Below are 18,697 nucleotides of genomic sequence, written 5' to 3'. Positions count from 1 at the left end.
GGCATTGAAATGCTCATCAGCCATGATTGAATGGTGGAGTGAACTCGATGGGCCGAATGGCCTTATTTCCACTCCTATTTCTTGTGGTCTTATGTTCCCAGTCAGCAGTGGACTGGCAACTCTGCCGTACAAAACACTTGTCAGACCCTGTTTTGAGGCTTTTGCAATATTAGTAGTCATAGGTGGGATGTAATTTCATTTAGAGTGGGAACAGACTGTGTAGTCACCAGTCACTTTGGCAAGAAAGCATCGTTTTGGATTTGTTCTCTTAGGAAAGAGAAAATGTCAAAAAGACAATTGTAGTTTTAGCAATTACATTGTTCCAGTAAAATTAGGACATTGCAAATAGAAATGGAAGTCTTCGGTGGTACTATATCCAGACAATAGGGGAAAGCTTGTGGAAATAGTCAACAGAGAAGGTACTTGAAGTAGATCATAGAATCATGGAATCCCTACACAAAGAAAGCTAACTTTGATGGTATTATTGGCTAGGGTAAGCTGGCAAGGATACTTAAAGGGTCGACAGTTGATAGGCTTTGACAGACATTTAAAAAACATATGAATGAACTTCAGCAATTGTACATCCCTGTCTGGTTTAGGAGTAAAACGGGGAAGGTGGCTAACCAGGGAATTCAGGGATAGTGTGAAAGCCAAAGAGGAGGCAGATAAATTGGCCAGAAAAAGCAGCAAACCTGAGGACTGGGAGAATTTACAATTCAGCTGAGGAGGATAAAGGGTTTAATTCAAAAAGGGAATATAGAATGTGAAAGTAAGCTTGCAGAAAACATAAAAACTGACTGCAAAAGCTTCTATAGATACATGCAGAGAAGAGGACTGGTGAAGACAAATGTAGGTCCCTTGTTGTGAGAACCAGGTGAATTTATAATGGATAAGAAAGAGATGACAGAGCAGTTTTGGATTTGTTTTCACCAAGCAGAACACAAATAACTTTCTGGAAATGCGAAGGGAAAGAGGGTCAAACATGAAGGAAGAACTGAAGGAAATCCTTATGAGTCAGGAAGTGGTACTGGGGAAATTGATGAGATTAAAACCCAATAAAACCAGGGCCTGATGCTGTGCATCCAAGAGTACTTAAGGAAGTGGCCCCAGAAATAATGGATGCATTGGCGAACATTTTGCAGTGTTATGTGGCCTCTGGAAAAGTTGTAATCGATTGGCTGTCGCTAATATAACCGTACTCTTTAACACAGGAGAGAGAGGGGAAATGGAGAATTATAGGCTGGTTAGCCTGACATCAGTGGTGGGGGAAAATGTTGGAGTCAATTATTAAGGCTGTAATAACTGAGCATTTGGAAAGTAGGGACAGAATCAGTCCTGCTCAGCATGGATTTGCTAAATGAAAACCATGCTTGACAAATCTTCTGGAATTTTCTGAGGATGTGACCAGTAGAGTGCACAAGGGTGGATGTTATGTTATCTGGACTTTCACAAGGTTCCACATGAGAGTTCAGTGAGGAAAATTAAAGCTCATGGCATCAGAGGTAATGTATTGACGTAGACAGACAGGAAACAGGGAGTTGGAATAAACGGGTCCTTTTCAGAGTGGCAGGCAGTGATGAGTGGGTGCCGCTGGGTTCAGTGCTGGGACCCCAACTGTTCACAATATATAGAACCTCGATTATCCGAACGAGATGGGCGAGGAGTATTTTGTTTGGATAATTGATTGTTTGGATAACTGGAGACAAGCGGTAATTTATGAGGGCGGGTTATCTGAACGTTTTTTGGTTATCTGGCAGTGCACACCGTAACACCGTTTAACTGTAACTGAAGGCTGAGTTGCCGAAATGCCGGTTTTTAAGGGGACCTTGAGATCTTGTTCGGTTAATCTGAAAGTCGGATAATCGAGGTTCTACTGTATTTAATAAACGATTTGGACAAACGAATTGAATGCCATTTGCAGACCAGGTTAAGCTGGGTGGCAGTGTGTGCTGTGGGGAGGATGGTAAGAGGCTGCAGGGTGACTTGGACAGGCTGGCTGAGTGGGTAAATACTTGGCAAATGCAAAATAATGTGGATAAATGTGAGATTAATCACTTCGGTCACAAAAGCAGGAAGGCAGATTCTGATGTGAATGTTGTCAGTTTAAGAGAAGGTGAGGTGCAGTGGGACCTGGGTGTCATGGTGGGACAGTCGCTGAAGGTTGCCACGCCGGGGCAGCAGGCACTGAGGAAAGCTAATGGCATGCTGGCCCTTCACAGTGAGAGGATTTGAGTATCGGAGTGAGGATGTCTTGCTGCAGTTAGACAGGGCCTTGGGGAGGCCACACCCCGTGTACTATGTGCAGGTTTGGCCTCCTAGTCTGAGGAAGGACATTGCTATTGAGGGAGCCCAGTGACGGGTCACCAGACTGATCCCGGGATGGCAGGACGGGCATTTGGGGAAAGAGTGGATCGATGGAGCTTTTACTGGGATTGAGACGAATGAGGGAATCTCACAGCAACATATAAACCCCTGATGGGACTGGACAGGCTCGATATGGGAAGAATGCTCCCAATGTTGTGTTAGGCCAGAACTAGGGGCCACAGTCTGAGACTAAGGGGTAAGCCATTCAAGACCGAGATGGGGAAGAATTCCTTCCCTCAGAGAGTGGTGAACCTGTGGGATTCTCTCCCACAGGAAGCTGCTGGGGCCAGTTCATAGGATATACTCGAGAGGGAACTGGGCATGCCCCGTGCAGTTAAAGGGATCAAGGGGCATGGGGAGGAGAGGGTCGGAATGGGATACTGAGATTGCATGAAAAACCATGATCGTATTGAATGGTGGTGCAGTCTTGAAGGGCCGAATGGCCTACTCCTGCATCTATTTTTATGGTTCTATAGTGTAGAAGCAGGCCATTTGGCCCACCAAGCCCACACTGATCCTCCTACGAGCATCTCACCCAGACCCACTCCCCCCATCCCTGTAAATCTATATTTCCCACAGTTAACCCACCTAGACTGCACATCCCTGGACACTATGGACAATTTAGAATGGCCAATCTTGCAAAACTTGCACGTCTTTGGACTGTGGGAGGAAACCAGAGTACCCGAAGGGAACCCATGCAGAGAATGTGCAAACTTCAGACAGGCAGTTGCCTGAGGGTGGAATTGAACCCAGGTCCCTGATGCCGTGAGGCAGTGGTGCTAACCATTGAACCACCATCCTATCCAATTCTTTTTCTTTAAGAGGCTCCTTCAAACCTCTCTCATTTTGTTATGTATCCTCAGTGACTAGTGTGTCAAAAACGTTGGAAACACTGAATTAGTGGGTCAGATAGTCCCTGTGAGGTGAGACACAGGGAAGTTGGTCTAGATTAGATTACTTACAGTGTGGAAACAGGTCCTTCGGCCCAACAAGTCCATACCGACCCACTGAAGCACAGCCCACCCATACCCCTACATTTACCCCTTACCTAACACTACGGGCAATTTAGCATGGCCAATTCACCTAACCTGCACATCTTTGGACTGTGGGAGGAAACCCTCGCAGACACGGGGAGAATGTGCAAACTCCACACAGACAGTCGCCTGAGGCGGGAATTGAGCCCAGGTCTCTGGCGCTGTGAGCCAGCAGTGCTAACCACTGTGCCACCGTGCCGCCCAATGTTCATTTGCAGCATCGAGGCCTGTGTCTCTCGCCTCCCTACCCAATGTAGACTGAGGTACAGAGAGCCCACTGTTCCCTGAAGGAAAATCAGAGCAAAGGATGTGATATAGAACAGGATGCTCAGTGGGCAATGTTGAAAATAGAGGTTTAGACCAGTTGTTGCTGCTTATAATGAGGATTGGGTGCACAGATATTTTCTAATTGACCTGCTCAGAGGTGACTTCTTGAGCAGGCACAACTTAAACCCACCCCTCCTGGCTCAGATGTAGGGAGACTACCACTGCACCACGAGACCGCTCCCACCCTGTTGTTGAAATTAAAAGCACTTGCTTCATTGGTTCTGGCTCAATGAAAAATTGAGCCTTAAGACTGAGAGCTGAAATCCCACCTTGGCAAACGTTAGTTTGCTGATCATTTATGGGGCAGAACCATAAAGATGGTGGAAAGCCAGCTCGATCATAATATCCTTCAGAGAAGTGAATCGGTGACAACCAGCTGGTCTGACTCCTGTCCCATTGGATATGACTGAGGCTGGATGTCCTATGATAAGGAGAGAGAACAACAAAGGTGAAGATGTAGGCTATTCAGCCCATCAAGCTTGTGCCACCATTCTAGATCATGGCTAATTGTTCCCTCAATGCTACTTTCCCTCAGTGGAGGTTAATTGATTTCATTCACAGGATGTAGGTGTTGTGAGCTCAGCCAATATTGATTGTCCATTCCAAATTACCCAGAGGGCAGATCAATGTCAACCGCATTGTTGTAGGTCTGGGGTCACATGACCAGGTAAGGATGGCAGAATTCCTTCCCTAAACGACATTAATGGACCAGATGGGCATTTCCAACAATTGACAAGGGATTCATTGTCATCGTTAGACTCTTAATTCCAGATTTTTATTGAATTCAAATTTGACCATGATTCTGTCTGTGTGGGGTTTGCACATTCTCCCTATATCTGCGTGGGTTTCCTCCCAGAGCCCAAAGATGTGCAGGTCGGGTGAATTGGCCATGCTAAATTGTCCATAGTGGTCAGGGATGTGTAGGTTAGGTGCATTAATCAGGGGTAAATGTAGAATGATAGGATAGGGGAATGGGTCTGAGTGTGTTACTCTTCAGTGGGTTGGTGTGGATTTGTTGGGTCAAGTGGCCTGTTTCCAAACTGTGGGAGTTTTATTCTATCATCTCAGGACAACACAAAATCTTTATAGCCAATGAAGTGCAGTCATAAAACCCAATTTATGTGCAGAAATATCCCTCAGATGACATTGACATAAATGACTGATTGGTATGTTAAGTGATGCTGAAATGAATAGGTTGGAAGAGGTTATAACCAGGGAGGGATGGGGTTTGTGATGGGGTTGGCTGCCTTTCTGAGGCAGGGAGAAGTGGAGATGGAGTCAGTGGATGGGAGGGTGGCTTGTGTGATGGACTGGGCTGTGTTCACAATTCTTAGTTTCGTACAGTCCTGGACAGTGCAGTTGCCATACCAAATCGTGATGTATCTGGATCGAATATTTTCTACAGTGCATCTATAAAAATTGGTACATGCTGAATTTCCTTGGCCAATGAGGAAGTAGAGGTGTTGTTGTGCTTTCTCAACCTGGATGGACCAGAACAGATCGTTGGTGATTGTCACTTTGAGGAACTTGATGCACTCGACCATTTCCACCATTGATGTAGATGGGGCGTCCCCTCCATCTTGTCTCTGAGGTCAATGATCAATTCTTTCATTTTGCTGATGTTGAGGCAATGGAATAAGGGGAGAGCAGGACAATATAAATCACTGTAAAGTGATTCTCTGGCTATAAAAAGGTAGAAGCAGGTGAGAGCAGTCCCAGGCAGCTGGCTGACAAGTCAAGAACATCAGACTCAGAAGAGGGAGCATCTGATGAGTTGAGTTGGAGGTTCAACTCACTGAGGATGGGAAGTTGTTCAGTGCAGTGGCTGAGGCAGGAATGTAGCGAAGGTAACTCAGTGACAGCGTCCCTGCCATACTTGGGAGGGCAGACAAGAATAAGGAGTGTGAGCGAGAGGTGAAAGTATTGAACAAAGGAGAAGGGGGAGTGGGGGTGGTCAGCTGTGACCTGGTGATATGTGTACACACTGTCACCACAACAATATGAACAGGTTAGAGGTGACGCCAAGGTGGGAGGCTTTATTAAGGGGTAAAGTGTCATCACTCCTCAGCCAGTTCCACCAATGCGACGATGTCAGTATGATTAGTTACTTCAGGTCCATTATTGCCAAAGGCCTTGCTTACAAGTGAACTGATATCCAGAGGGCGATGCATTGTGAGGAGGTGTAGTGGACAGCGAAGAAGGTTAGCTCAGAGTACAATGGGATCTTGATTAAATGGGCCATTGCATTGAGGAGTGGCAGATGGAGTTTAATTTAGATAAATATGAGGTGCTGCATTTTGGGAAAGCAAATCTTAGCAGGGCTTATACACTTAATGGTAAGGTCCGAGGGAGTGTTGCTGAACAAAGAGACCTTGGAGTGCAGGTTCATAGCTTCTTGAAAGTGGAGTCGCAGGTAGATAGGATAGTGAAGGCAGCGTTTGGTATGCTTTCCTTTATTGGTCAGAGTATTGAGTACAGGAGTTGGGAGGTCATGTTGCGGCTGTACAGGACATTGGTTAGGCCACTTTTGCAAAACTGCATCCACTTCTGGTCTCCCTGCTATAGGAAGGATGTGAAACTGGAAAGGGTTCAGAAAAGATTTATAAGGATGTTGCCAGAGTTGGAGGATTTGAGCTATAGAGAGGTTGAATAGGCTGAGGCTGTTTTCCCTGGCTAAGGGGTGACCCCAGAGATGTTTATAAAATCATGAGAGGCATGGATAGGGTAAATAGACGACATATATTCCCTGGGGTGGGAGAGTCAAAAACTAGAGGACACAGGTTTAAGGTGAGAGTAGAAAGATATAAAAGGGACCTAAGGGGCAACGTTTTCTCGCAGAGGGTGGTATGTGTATGGAATGAGCTGCCAGAGGAAGTGGTGGAGGCTGGTACAATTACCACATTTAAAATGGCAGTTAATGTCAGTTAACTAATGTCCTGGCACCGCAGTTGAAAATGCTACCACCACGGGGAAATCAATTGTCAACGCATCGGACCACACCCTTCAACTAGAAGAGATTGAAGTCCTCAGCCGAGGGATCAATCTCTGCCCCATCACCAAAATGGACCCCTATTGGTCTTGTGGCTGGCACAGAGGAATTCATCAGATGAATGAGACTGTGGGAATTCTTCCAAGATGTCAGCAGTGATCCCGAGCCCACTGACCAACTGGGACAGACATCAGAGAGATCCGCAGAGAAGCGACCAAACCATCAGGAAATGTGTAAATGCCAGATTCATCAGCCGTCACCCAATCACAACGCAACACCGTCCAGGCTCTCAAAACCAATCACAACATTGTCATCAAACCAGCAGATAAAGGAGGAGCCATCGCCATTCAGAGTAGAACAGATTACTGCAAGCAAGTGAAACGACAACTGAACAACCAGGAACACTACAGACAACTACCGGCCGATCCAACCAAACAGCACACCCGTGAACTAAACACATTGATCAGGACTTTGGATCCAGTCCTTCAGAGTTCCCTCCGCGCCCTCATCCCACGTACTTCTCACGTAGGCAACTTCTACCGCCTTTCAAAGATACACAAAGCCAATACACCAGGACGTCCCATCGTATCAGGCAATGGGACCCTGTGTGAGAACCTCTCTGGCAATGTTGAGGGCACATTGAAACCTATTGTACAGGGATCCCCAGCTTCTGTCATGACACTGCAGATTTCTTACAGAAACTCAGCACCCAGTTGAACCGGGAACATTCCTCTTCACAATAGACGCCTCCGCACTCTACACCAGCATCCCCCACAAGGATGGCATCGCGGCAAAAACCTCAGTACTCAACACCAACAACTGCCAGTCTCCAAACACCATCCTACAACATCCGCTTTATCCTCGATCATAACGCCTTCACCTTTGACAACCAATTCTTCATCCAGACGCACGGAACAGCCAAGGGGAACAAACTTGCACCCGATATCCCACCATCTTCATGCACAGGTTCGAAGAAGAGTTCTTTTCTGCACAGGACCTCCAACCAGCACTATATACCAGGTACATTGATGACATTTTCTTTCTCTGGACCCAATGCGAGCAGTCACTGAAACAACTGCACAGTGATATCAACAAGTTTCAATTCCACCATCAGACTTACTGTGGACTACTCTTTAGAATCTGTCTCATTCTTGGACACATACATCTCCAGCAGGGATGGGCACCTCAGTACCTCACTCTACTACAAGCCCACGGTTAATCTCATGATGCTGCACTTCTCTAGTTTCCACACTAAACATGTTAAAACAGCCATCCCTACGTACAAGCCCAACATATACACTGGATCTGTTCAGATGAGGGGGAACACAATGGACACCTGAAGGTGCTCACTGATGCCTTCATGAGAACAGGGAATAATGCTCAACTCATTGACCACCAGTTCTGACATGTCGCAGCGAGAAACTAAATTGACCTCCTTAGGAGACAAAAATGAGCTGCAACTGACAGGGCATCCTTCATTGTCCAGTACTTCCGGGAGCAGAGAAACTATGCCATGTTCTTCGCAGCCTGCAACACATTATTGATGAGGATGAGCATCGCACCAACACCTTCCCTACACCTCCACTTCTCGCTTTTAAACAACCACCAAACCTTAAACGGACCATTGTTCGCAGCAAACTGCCCAATCTTCAGGACAACATCAACCACAATACTGTACAACCCTGTCATGGCAACAGCTGCAAGATGTGTCTGAGTGTTGACATGGATACTGCCATTACATGTGGGGACACCACCCACCATGTACGTGGCAGGTACTCATGTGACTCAGCCAACGTTGTCTATCTCATACGTTGCAGGCAAGGATGCCCTGAGGCATGGTACATCGGCGAGACCGAGCAGAGCCTATGACAACAGATGAACGGACACCACACAACAATCAACAGACGGGAGTGATCACTCTCAGTCAGGGAACACCGCAGCAGTCCGGGACATTCAGCCTCGGATCTTAGGGTGACCATCCTCCAAAGTGGACTTTGGGACAGGCAACAACACAAAGTGGCCGAGCAGAGGCTGATAGACAAGTTCGGTACCCATGGGGATGGCGTCAACCGGGACCTTAGGTTCATGTGACCCCACTGCACTTTACACACACACACTCTTACATACTCACAGACTCACATCGACCCTTTCTCATACACACACATACACCCCCGACACTCACACTCACGCACACACCCTCTCACAGGCTTATATGTCATCACACTCACACACACACTCTACCAAGCCTGCACACACAGAAACACACACTCTCTCACATGTACACGCACTCTCTCTCTCATGCACACACACACGTATAAGTCTATGGGGTGAATTTGTATTTGCAGAATTATATTTGCAAATACCTTCTAATTGCTCAAAAATGCACAATCTGCAGGCACCAATCCATGTAATATTTGGTAAATTCCATTTTGGAAATAGAACCAATCTGACTCAAGATTGAGATAGAGACAAACTCTAACCTCACATCTTTCATGCATTGTCTGAGCTGAGTTGTCACCTTTTTAAATAAAACCTAGAGTTATCTCGAGAATGTGACTTAAAAGAAGTTCTGGGATTTATGTATGAATGAACCGAAACCTGCAACCCATTCTAAAAGATGAAAGACTTCACAGCAATCTTAGTTTGTTCAGTATATTGTTTCAGTTGTATGGCACTGTGATCTTTTGCTATAAATTCTCTGTCTAATGATCCTACTCCACAACCACCTGATGAAAGAGTAGTGCCCGAAAGCTAGTGCTTCCAAATAAACCTGTTGGACTATAACCTGGTCTTCTGTGATTGTTAACATTTAAAAGGAACCTGGATGGGTATATGAATAGGAAGGGTTTAGAAGGATATGGGCCACGTGCTGGCAAATGGGATGACATGGGGCAGCACTGTGGCTCAGTGGTTAGCACTGCTGCCTCACAGCACCAGGGTCTCAGGTTTGATTCCAGTCTCAGGTGACTGTTTGTATGGAGTTTGCACATTCTCCCCGTGTCTGTGTGGGCTTCTTCCCACAGTCCAAAGATGTGCGGGTCAGGTGAATTAGCCATGCTAAATTGCCCATAGTGTTAGGTGAGTTAGTCAGAGGGAAATGGGTCTGGGTGGGTTACTCTTCGGAGGATCGGTGTGGGCTTGTTGGGCCGAAGGGCCTGTTTCCTCAGTGTCGGGAATCTTAAAAAAAATCTGGTTGAGTTGGATAAAAGGGTAAGTTTTCGTGCTGTACATCTCTATGACTCTAAGTAAAAGTCGAAATTGAGTGATTGGTTCAAGTCCAGAGTAGCAGACACACACGGACTCAGGGGAGGTTCACGTTACATATACCGAGTTACTCTAATGCATGGACCACGAAAACCTGACAGGAAATGAGAAATAGGAAATCGCTTAGAGATAATACGAAGGAATCTCGTGTTAAAGTTGTATTCTCTCTCAGCCCTATGAAATGTTTTCCAAGTCTATAACAAGCAACTGCTGAAAATGTGTTGCTGGAAAAGCGCAGCAGGTCAGGCAGCATCCAAGGAGCAGGAGATTCGACGTTTCGGGCATAAGCCCTTCTTCAGGAACGAAGAATTCTGAAGAAGGGCTTATGCCTGAAACGTCGAATCTCCTGTTCCTTAGATGCTGCCTGACCTGCTGCGCTTTTCCAGCAACACATTTTCAGCTCTGATCTCCAGCATCTGCAGTCCTCACTTTCTCCTATAACAAGCAACTGTCTGCCTCTTCACCTCAGCATCAGAAACAGCCAAGTACAAACTGCTCTGTCCTGATGGAACCCAGGCTGAGCTCAAAGACTTCAGAAAATGTCATCTTGGAAGGGGACCTGGCAATGCCATTGTGACCAGACACAACTACAGGAAGATCGCGCGGAAGTTTCTTGCTGTTGCTCAGGTACATTAATCTGCCATCGTGTAACAAAGACTAGGCTGTACTGTGGACAGGGGAGGAGGAGGGAAACTGAATCTCCCAATTCCCATCCCTTCATATGTGCGATCAGCTGGGCTGTTTTGGAAAGCTGTGTTTCTAAGTCCTCTTTGGCGTCTGTTCAATTTACAGCAAACTTTTGTGAGTTTAAAAATAAAGAGGAATATTCAACCTGGAAAAATTGAAGTGCTCCAACATTCACGCTCACCCTCAGGAAAGATATAATGCTCTATAGCTCTTATACACAAAAGATAGTGAACAGTTCATATGTTGGCTAATGGGAAGAGGTCAGTCAGTGTAGACCTGACAGAGAAAGGATCCTTTTCCAGGATTAAGATTATTGGTCTGATATGGTTAGTGCTGGGGAAGGTTTCAGGCCTAACAGCCTGCTGTTTATTGCAGCAATTCTTTGGGAGAAACGGGAAGCAGTCACAACGATTCCAGTTATTCAGCTCCGACGGTTTCAACGGAAGAAACCTCATGTTCCAAGATGCCACTGAGAAGTTGCTACTTCTTGCAGACGATGCTGACGTCAACCAAGTATTGGGGTTAGACTACATCGCTCTGCTGAAAGGACTGGGCCATGGAGGTAACCCTGCTATCGGTATTGGCTGGACGTTCAACTTAAACCAAGAACAGTGGGTGCTGGAGATCTGAACCAAGAGCAGAAACCTCTGGAGAAGCTCAGCCAGTCTGGCAGCATCTGTGGTTGAACTGAGTTTTGATGAAAAGTCGCCGCACTCGAAACGTTAACTCTTTTTTTTCTCTCCTCAGATGCTGCCAAACCTGCTGAGTTTCTCCAGCAATTTGTTTTGGCTGAACGTTGCCCATCCCATTACCAAATGAGATTAACGTAGCCAGAATAACTTATCTGATAATTCCTCAGCTCCCTTTAGCATGTTTCTTAAACAGAGGATCTTCAATCCACATCAAACATTGGGGGACAAGAGGCAGAGGCTGTGTTGGTTGCTTGATTTTCAGTAGGCCTTCGTTCTGCCAGGAGTTTGCCTTGTCTCTCCCAGCTACTGGGGTGTGAGACTGATGGGTTAAAGTTCCATGTACATAGAAGAGGGTCACAGGGTCACAGAATTGTTCCATGCAGAAGCCTATCGAGCCTGCACTAGTTCGATTACCCCGTGCCAATCTCCTGCATTTCCCCCATACCCCTGACCACCATAAGAGCACAAGAAATAGATACCAGAGTAGGCCGTTCAGGCTCTCGAATCTACTTTGCCGTTCAGTCAGATCATGGCCCGATGTGACATCCCTCACGTCCATTTTCCTGCCCCTTTCCCGTAACCCTTGAACCCCTTCCCAATCAATAATCTATCTACCTCACACTTAAATATGCAAAAGGATTCTGCCTCCACGGCTCCCTGTGGCAAGGGGTTCCGAAGGCTCTCATTCTTTTCCGAGAAGGAATTCCTCATCATCTCAGTCTTAACTGGTGTCCCTTTATTCTGAGACCACCCCCTCTGGTCCTAGATTCTCCCATGACGGGAGACATCCTCTCAGCGTTGACCCTGTCGAGCCCCTGAAGAATCTGAAATGTTTCAGTGAGGTCACCTCCCATTCCTCTAAACTCCAGTGAGTCGAGTCCCAACTTGTTTAACTTTTGCTTATAAGACAATCCCTCCAAACTGGGGTCATCCGAGTGAACCTTCTCTGAGCTGCCTCCAATTAAATCTTTCCTTAAATAAGGGGGACCAAAACTGCAGTGAGACCTCCCTATCCTTGCAGTCCAACCGCTTTGAAACAACAGTGGTCATTCCATGATCTGTTCTATCTGCTGCCCCTGTGTGCCAGCTTTCTGTGCTTAATGCACAAGCCCACCCCCATCTCAAGTCTCTTTGTGTTGCAGCTTTCTGCAGTATTTTTTTCCATTTAAATAATATTGTTGGCTTAATTTCTAAAATGAATAGCTTCCCACTTTTCCACAGTATTCTGCATATGCTAACCTTTTGCTCCCTTACTTAACAATATCTTTATGTAAACTGTTTGCATCTCTCTCACAACGTGCCTTCCTACCTATTTTTGTGTCATTTCTGTAAAGTTGGCTACAGTACATTCCTTTTCTTCCATTTCTCTCCAGATAGCCGTCCAGCGGCCTCATGAAGACCTCAGCTGAACCTGCCTTCATGTCATTTCCAAGCAGTGCATTCCACACCCTAACTTTGCGAAAATGTCTTTTCTCACATAACTCTTGCTTATTAACAAAAGAAGTTATATTATGGGGAGAATTGGACTTGAATGGTGATATATTTGAAGCTCCCCATTATCGTTAACCCTTTTAGGCCATTGTAGATGTTATAGAATCCTGGTGGAATCTTTTTTGCCAAATAACAAATTATACTTTGATCCACACAGATTGGTAAAGTACAAGAGGTTGAGGCCTAACCGTGTATATTCAAAGTTCTATAGATTATTTCCTAAATATTGAATGAGCTCATGTTTCCAGCATATCAAAGAATTTAACCATTGTTTATTCCTGACTTTAACTTCTATTCACCAAGTGAAAGTTGGCATTTCACTTGAGACAACTAATTCCTCTGGTCATGATGAAGTAAGCAATAATCGATTGGGGAAAAAAAAATGCATTAACTAATGTCAATCCTCTTACTCATGTTTGCCATCTCTCATGTCATCCAGCATTTTTCCATCATAAATAAAAACTTTTAAAGTTATGCCAATAAAGCAATGACAACTAAGTAACAGTTGCCCAATTTACATTTGGTGGAGCTTTCCGAAAATATCCGAATGAATTATTTATATTTTCCGGCTGTCCTCCAAGAGTTGTGCACGTGCTGGGCTCCCACTGAATGCTCACTGCCCATGCACTAACCCTGAACCTGCCTCCCATTTTACTCAGGGTAGTTGAGGTATTAGGTAACCTGCCTGCTCTTGAACCTATTGAAGTCACTCAAGGGCCTCATCATACTCCTGTTGCCATTTTACTCGTGGCCGGGTGAAACCCAGAGTGGGTGGGATAGCCCAGCAACTTAAACTGCATGCGCTGGCCTCCCAGAGGAGGTAACCCCCACCATACCCAATGTTATTGCTAACTGCTTTTATCACTGTCTCTCCAGCCTCTCAAACCCAAATGGCCACCTCCCCTTCCACCCTTTCTTGCTCCTGTCGCTGGTGTGCTGAGGCGAGTTGGTAAAGATGGAACCTCCCTCCCAGATGGGAGGGGTGGTCTCAGCTTTGGGTATGGGGGTGGCTTCTAGCCCAAATTAGTTTAGCATGACTGAGAATGGCCACCTTTCTGGTCTAATTAACAGAGTCTTGTTGTGTGAACAATATGAAGTCAGAAGTCACATGACACCAGGTTATAGTCCAACAGGTTCCTTTAAAATCACAAGCTTTCGGAGTGCAGCTCTTTCCTCAGCTGGTGTTGTGCGACTCCTGACTTTGTCCAGCCCCGTGTAATACTGGCATCTCCACATCAACAAGATGAAATTTATTGATTTGCAACTATTTAGAGGTTACCTGAATGTGACCCATATTACCCCAGAGACTGTTGGGTCTTCTGTCTGTCTCCCACCAGCTCCCTCACTCAACTCAAGTGACTATGGCATTACCACAATGGGTGATGTTTAATTCGTGTTATCGAGTATTAACCCTTTCAGACCCTTACCATAAGACCATGAGACATAAAAAACAGAAGGAGGCCGTTCAGCCCATTGAGTCTGCCCTGCCATTCAGTGAGATCATGGCTGATCTGCTAATCCACTTTCCACTGCCTTCCATTCCCTTGCTGATCCTCATTCAGGAATCACAAAAAAAATAGTATCCAAGTTCAGCACATTACAGGGAAAACAAGTCCTTATTGGTCTTTATTTCAAGGAGAATGGAATGTATCTATGTCAGCCTTGGATATGCTTCATGACTTAGCCTTGACAGGCCTCTGGTACAGAAATCTGCAGATTCTCTCCCCAATGACAGAAGAAATTCCTCCTCAGCTTTGTCTTAAATGGGTGACCCTTTATTCTGAGATTAGGCCTTGTGGTCCAAGACGCTCCCATAAGAGGAAACACCTTTTTCACATTTACCCTGTCAACTGCCTTAAGAATCATGTATGATTAAATAAGGTCACCTCTAATTCTTCTATATTCCAAAGTCACTTACTCAAACTCTCCTCGTAACACATTTCCTCCATACCTCTTAGCAACCTCTTGAATCTGCTTTGGATTGTCTCCAATGTGTTTCCTTAGATAAGAGGCCCAAAACCGTTCACAGCATTCAGCTAGGGTCTGGCTAGTGTTTTGTATAGTTTTAGCAAACCTCTTCATTTTTACATTCCATTCTCCTTGAAATAAGAACCAATGTTCCATTTGCTTTCTCTGTAACGTGCTGAACTTGGATACTAGCTTTTTGTGATTCACGAATGAGGATTCCCTCTGTTCTGCAGCTTTCTGCAGTCCTTCTTCATTTAAATAATAGTCAGCTATTCTAGTCTTTCTGCCAAAATGCATAACCACACATATCCTCACACTATATTCAATCAGCCAAAGTTTTGCTCACTGACTTAACCTGTCTATATATCCCTCTGCATACTCTCTGTGTCATCTTTATTACTTGTGAATGAATGTGGCCCCGGAACTGATGTCTGTGGCACATCATTAGTTACAGGTTGCCATCCTGAAAGTGCACCTTTATCCCCACTCTCTGTGTTCTATTAATTAGCCAATCCTCTACCCATGCTACTATACTACCTCCTTATTAATGTGGTCTGACCAGTACATAACATCTCCCAGCAAGTCTTTTTACCTCATGCTATTATTGTTATACATGTTATACATATTTATCACTACAACATTTCCCCCGGCAGGTTTTCGACTTTACAAATTAAGCTATCCAGCATGTTTCCCAATTCTCTGCAAAGTCTTATCTTTGGAGTCGGAAGAACACGAGTTTGTTGGGGAGAATGTAATTAACTTTCACTAGTCTTCCTGACAGTCTGAGGTCTGTCATTCACTATTGAAATGGAGGCTCTTTTGCAGAGGTCTTTGGTAGTGTCTGTTTATTCTTTAAAGCTGTCAGTGTGGTCCCTGCTAGAGCAGGTGGTATTTTTCCCTTTGCAGTATCTTGAATATTTACAGATTGTTCACCACGTTTTTGGGGGGGGGGGGTCTCCTGTGGAGTTGTGTGCACCCACCTTCAATTTGTGTCAGTGGTCGGTGTTCTTTACCCACCTGTAGATCTGTGCTGAAATAGGTTGACTTATTAACACAGTCTCTTCAACATTTTGGTTTGATCTCTTGCCCCTCAGTGATTGAATTGTTAGTAAACCTCCCTTGTTGATTTCCTCAGTTGGGTTCCCTGCAGATTCATCCTTGTTCGATGTGGTGTTGGTGTATATATTCATTGTCCATGGAGATGATTCTTTGGAAGATTTGGAGGTTGAGCATTTTTGATCTTATCACTATTCGCAGGAGCCCCTAATGTCCAGCTAGGATTTGGAGTGGTCAGCTGTTCACCTTGTTGTGTGGAAATCCATCTCCATTCAGTGGCAGTTCCTTCCATTATCTCTCACTATACATCCTCTTGCGTGGTGTGGATGGTTCGGTTGCTGCATTTAATTTACATCACTTACTTTTAGATCACTTACAGTGTGGAAACAGGCCCTTCGGCCCAACAAGTCCACACTGACCCTCCGAAACGCAACCCACCAAGACCCATTCCCCTACATTTACCCCTTACCTAACACTACAGGCAATTTAGCAGGCCAATTCACCTGACCTGCACATCTTTGGACTGTGGGAGGAAACCGGAGCACCCGGAGGAAACCCACACAGACACGGGGAGAATGTGCAAACTCCACAAACAACACATTCTTTTTGATCGTTGTTGTCACTTGATTGTAGTGGAAAACATTTTGGCCAAACCTTAACAGTGACATAATTCCATTTCGTTTACTGAATGAAAACTGTTTTTATTCCAACATGTGGGGATTGTGCCTTTTCATTAGGTTCTGTCAAATGTTTATAAAGCCCAACAAAATGTTGCCAACTTTTCCTTTACCTTTTGTTGTGGAACACCCTCAATCTTTGGAATGAGATTGAGGTTAACACATTCCTTTCTCCTGAGAATGGAACATGATTACTTGTGAAGTACATACAGATTGTCTAACATTTGACAATCCTCATTAGATTAGATTAGACTTACAGTGTGGAAACAGGCCCTTCGGCCCAACAAGTCCACACCGACCCGCCGAAGCGAAACCCACCCATACCCCTACATTACCCCTTACCTAACACTACGGGCAATTTAGCATGGCCAATTCACCTCACCCGCACATCTTTGGACTGTGGGAGGAAACCGGAGCACCCGGAGGAAACCCACGCAGACACGGGGAGAACGTGCAAACTCCACACAGTCAGTCGCCTGAGTCGGGAATTGAACCCGGGTCTTCAGGCACTGTGAGGCAGCAGTGCTAACCACTGTGCCACCGTGCCGCCAGGTGACTCTCATGTTGGAGAGTCACCTGGTGCATAACTTTAATGTGTTATGGATCAGGCCAGACCCCCCTCAAAACATTTCAAGAAGGTAGCCCAGACCCAAACTTTGCTCATTGTTTTAAGTAGGTGTAAAGTGGATATTCCAGGAGGGATGCAGTTGGCCCAACCCCTCAATAATTTGAAAACCCAATCGACTTTATCGCAACTTAATGATGCTGCTCCAAATACTTACAAATCCACATAAACACCCCCTTGGCAAAATAAAAGGTAAAATCAAGCACAGGTTCTTACAGGAGGGATGTTAGAGAGAGGGAGGATCAGAATGGACCTGCTTCTTTAGACCCCAGCACCTACACTGGTTCCCAGGTAAAACCTGACCAGCTGCTGCAAACAAAAACAGCTTGCTAAAACCACACCAAACTAGATCCTGGACTGGGAGAACCAGCCATTCCCCTTTCATTGCACAAGGGTTTGTAAAAGAAAGACATAAAAGCATTTGCAAGTAGATAAACCCAGACATATCGCAGCCTCTGACTTTACAACCTCTCTGAAAAAAATTTAGACAACATAACCTTGTTAAAGGAGCAGCATCATCACAAATGTTAAATGCAATGGTTCCTGGACTGGGTGGTTGAATGTCTGTCAGCTATAAGCAGCTTTTCATCAACAAAATCTCACTATCTAGTAATATTGTGACAGGTTCCTCTGTCTAACTTGAAATTGAGAAAATATTTGGTCTAGGTTACTGACATCATCTAGGATGCCTTTTGGGTTTATCTATTATTATATTCCCCTTAATCCCAAACACACACATTCATAAAAGTGTATTAAGGAGTGTATCAAGCATTGAAAGTAATAGGTGAGAATGAGTGGATTTCTCACAGCTCCTTTGATTTCTTATCAATGGAATTAAGTTGTTGTTTCTGTGGAGCATTGGAAGAGCCCTAGTTTGGTTGGTCCTAGATAGGAGTTGAAAAATGTGTTGTTGGAAAAGCGCAGCTGATCAGGCAGCATCCAAGGAGCAGGCCAATCGACGTTTTGGGCATAAGCTCTTCTTCAGGAATGACTAGAGTGTGCCAAGCAGGCTAAGATAAAAGGTAGGGAGGAGGGACTTGGGGAGGGGCGTTGGGAATGCAATAGCTGGAAGGAAGTTAAGGTGAGGGTGATAGGCCGGAGAAGGGGGTGGGGGCGGAGAGGTCAGGAAGAAGATTGCAGGTCAAGAGGGCGGTGCTGGGTCTGAGGGTTGGGACTGAGATAAGGTGGGGGGAAGGGAAATGAGAAAGCTGGAGAAATCTGAGTTCATCCCTTGTGGTTGGAGGGTTCCCAGGCGGAAGATGAGGCGCTCTTCCTCCAGCCGTTGTGTTGCCAGGGTCTGGCGATGGAAGAGGCCAAGGACCTGCATGTCCTTGGCGGAGTGGGAGGGCGTGTTAAAGTGTTCAGCCATGGGGCGGTTGGGATGGGCGGGTGGGTTAGGTAGGAGTTTGGCAAGCTCAGAGAGAGGACTTGCTTAGTCAATTTAGCCCCCATGGGGGCAGGAAAGTGGTGAAAGGAAGGAGCCCATTACAAGGAAGAAGGTCCCTGGCTTGCTCGATGCTGGC

At 45.5% G+C, this 18,697-nt stretch overlaps 1 protein-coding gene across 1 annotated transcript in view; it reads left to right on the top strand.

The window, feature by feature from the left end:
* The window catches only part of LOC132827255 (melanotransferrin-like), a 426,978-nt gene that overhangs the window by 52,567 nt on the left and 355,714 nt on the right, over window positions 1-18,697 (top strand). The window contains exons 7-8 of the mRNA XM_060843879.1: window positions 10,448-10,605; window positions 11,041-11,227. Coding sequence (XP_060699862.1) covers window positions 10,448-10,605; window positions 11,041-11,227 — 345 coding nt within the window. The remainder of the gene's footprint in view (window positions 1-10,447; window positions 10,606-11,040; window positions 11,228-18,697) is intronic.

Source organism: Hemiscyllium ocellatum, chromosome 24 (genome assembly GCF_020745735.1).
Source record: "Hemiscyllium ocellatum isolate sHemOce1 chromosome 24, sHemOce1.pat.X.cur, whole genome shotgun sequence".
In the NCBI taxonomy this organism is placed as follows: Eukaryota; Metazoa; Chordata; class Chondrichthyes; order Orectolobiformes; family Hemiscylliidae; genus Hemiscyllium; species Hemiscyllium ocellatum.
The sequence above is the reverse complement of the archived record's forward strand: the minus strand, read 5'-3'. Positions and strand labels throughout refer to the sequence as shown.